Source organism: Triticum aestivum, chromosome 3B (genome assembly GCF_018294505.1).
Source record: "Triticum aestivum cultivar Chinese Spring chromosome 3B, IWGSC CS RefSeq v2.1, whole genome shotgun sequence".
NCBI lineage: Eukaryota > Viridiplantae > Streptophyta > Magnoliopsida > Poales > Poaceae > Triticum > Triticum aestivum.
The window spans coordinates 125,247,025-125,248,514 of record NC_057801.1 but is presented as its reverse complement, the minus strand read 5'-3'; the positions used below and the strand labels follow the sequence as shown (position 1 = coordinate 125,248,514).

Sequence of the window (1,490 nt, the reverse complement as noted above, 5' to 3'; positions counted from 1 at the left end):
CTCCTCCCTTCGTTGGCAGGAGTTGCGTCGTGTGTGGCGGCAGTGGCAGGGGTTGCGGTAGCCGGTGCGGAGTGTTGTGGCCCTCTTCTCTCCCACGACAGAATTGGGCGCAGGGGCAACGGCCTGCCTCACGACAGTGGCGCCGGTGGTTCTCAGTCAAGAGATTCTCAGTCACAAATAGTCACAAATTAGGGACATGCCAGCCAAGAGATTCTCACATATTTCATTCAAGCAAATTAGAGCAGAATAACATTTCTGGATTCTCAATTCTAACTGGAAATTCCTTTTTCTATCTTCCCAAAAGCCAGACATTTCTCGAAGATGAAAATGGAAGACATCCAGGATTTTCTCCCTGGTGAAAAAAGCACTTCAGAACTAGGTTCGTTTTCCACCTAATTTTGCTATTCCTCATGTTCTAGTCTTATTCAATTTTCCGTTAAGTTACAAACGCAGTTTCCTGAATTCTCAGAACACGGCCCTCTTGGAACTTAAACGAACATCTTGTTTTTTCAATAGAAAATGTGGCCAAGAGATTCGCATGTTTTATTCAGGCGAAGCCGGAGAACATCCCCATTTCCATTAACGAAACATCGAACCATCACCAGTGACACGGCACACACCCTCTAGCAGACGAAACCAAAGAGACAGACAGACCATCGCTCATCGCAGGAAACTCGCTACTCACTCACACTCTGCTTCGATTCGACGCGCACACGATGCATCTCAGGCGACCTGGACCTGGATGGTCTTGGGCTTCTTGGGCTCCGGCGGCGGCAGCTTCTCGACGGAGACGGTGAGCACGCCGTCGCGGCACACGGCGGAGATCTTCTCCATGTCGGCGTTCTCGGGGAGCACGAACTTGCGCATCAGCTTGCCCATGCGGCGCTCCATCCGCAGGTACTTGGCGTCCTCCTTCTCCTCCCTCCGGCGCTCGCCGCTGATCACCAGCACCCGCTCATCCTCCACCTGCACTTGGATGTCGCCGGACCCGAGCCCCGGCATGTCCACCACGAACGCGTACGCGCCCGGCAGCTCCTTCACGTCGGCCGGGGTGGCCGCCATGGCGCGCGCGTCCCGGACGTAGGCGCGCGTCGGGCCCTGCTTCTCGCCGCCGGCGTTGCCGGGCCCGCCGGCCTCGCCGTCCGGGACGTCCAGCAGGTGCTGCAGCGCCGTCATCAGCGGGGTCTCCAGCCCGAACATCCTGCCCTCCATTCTCAGCTCGCTGATCGATCTCCTCGGCGTTGGACTGCTTGTTGATATTTTGTGGGATGCTTTGGTTGTGATGCGACGGGAGGAGGAAGGAGTTTATATAGGTCGCCGGAGACTGTCTGGAAGGTGATGGAAACTTCTGAAACGTGGTGGAACTTGCGCTGTGCGGCAGGGAGTACTACCGCCGTTGATGGAGAACGTTCTGGAGCGGTCGCATTTGGCCCCACATTTCATTTGGGGCCAGGCATGACGTGTCGTGGCAACCGGCAAGTGTCTCCCCT

At 56.3% G+C, this 1,490-nt stretch overlaps 1 protein-coding gene across 1 annotated transcript; it reads right to left on the bottom strand.

Annotated features, from left to right (window-relative positions):
* Nucleotides 1-541: 541 nt before the first annotated feature.
* LOC123065009 (17.5 kDa class II heat shock protein) lies at nt 542-1,284 on the bottom strand. Its single transcript, XM_044488384.1, has one exon. The coding sequence runs from the start codon at nt 1,210-1,212 to the stop codon at nt 724-726; it is 489 nt and encodes a 162-aa protein (XP_044344319.1). The 5' UTR covers nt 1,213-1,284; the 3' UTR covers nt 542-723.
* Between the last annotated feature and the right edge of the window lie 206 nt (nt 1,285-1,490).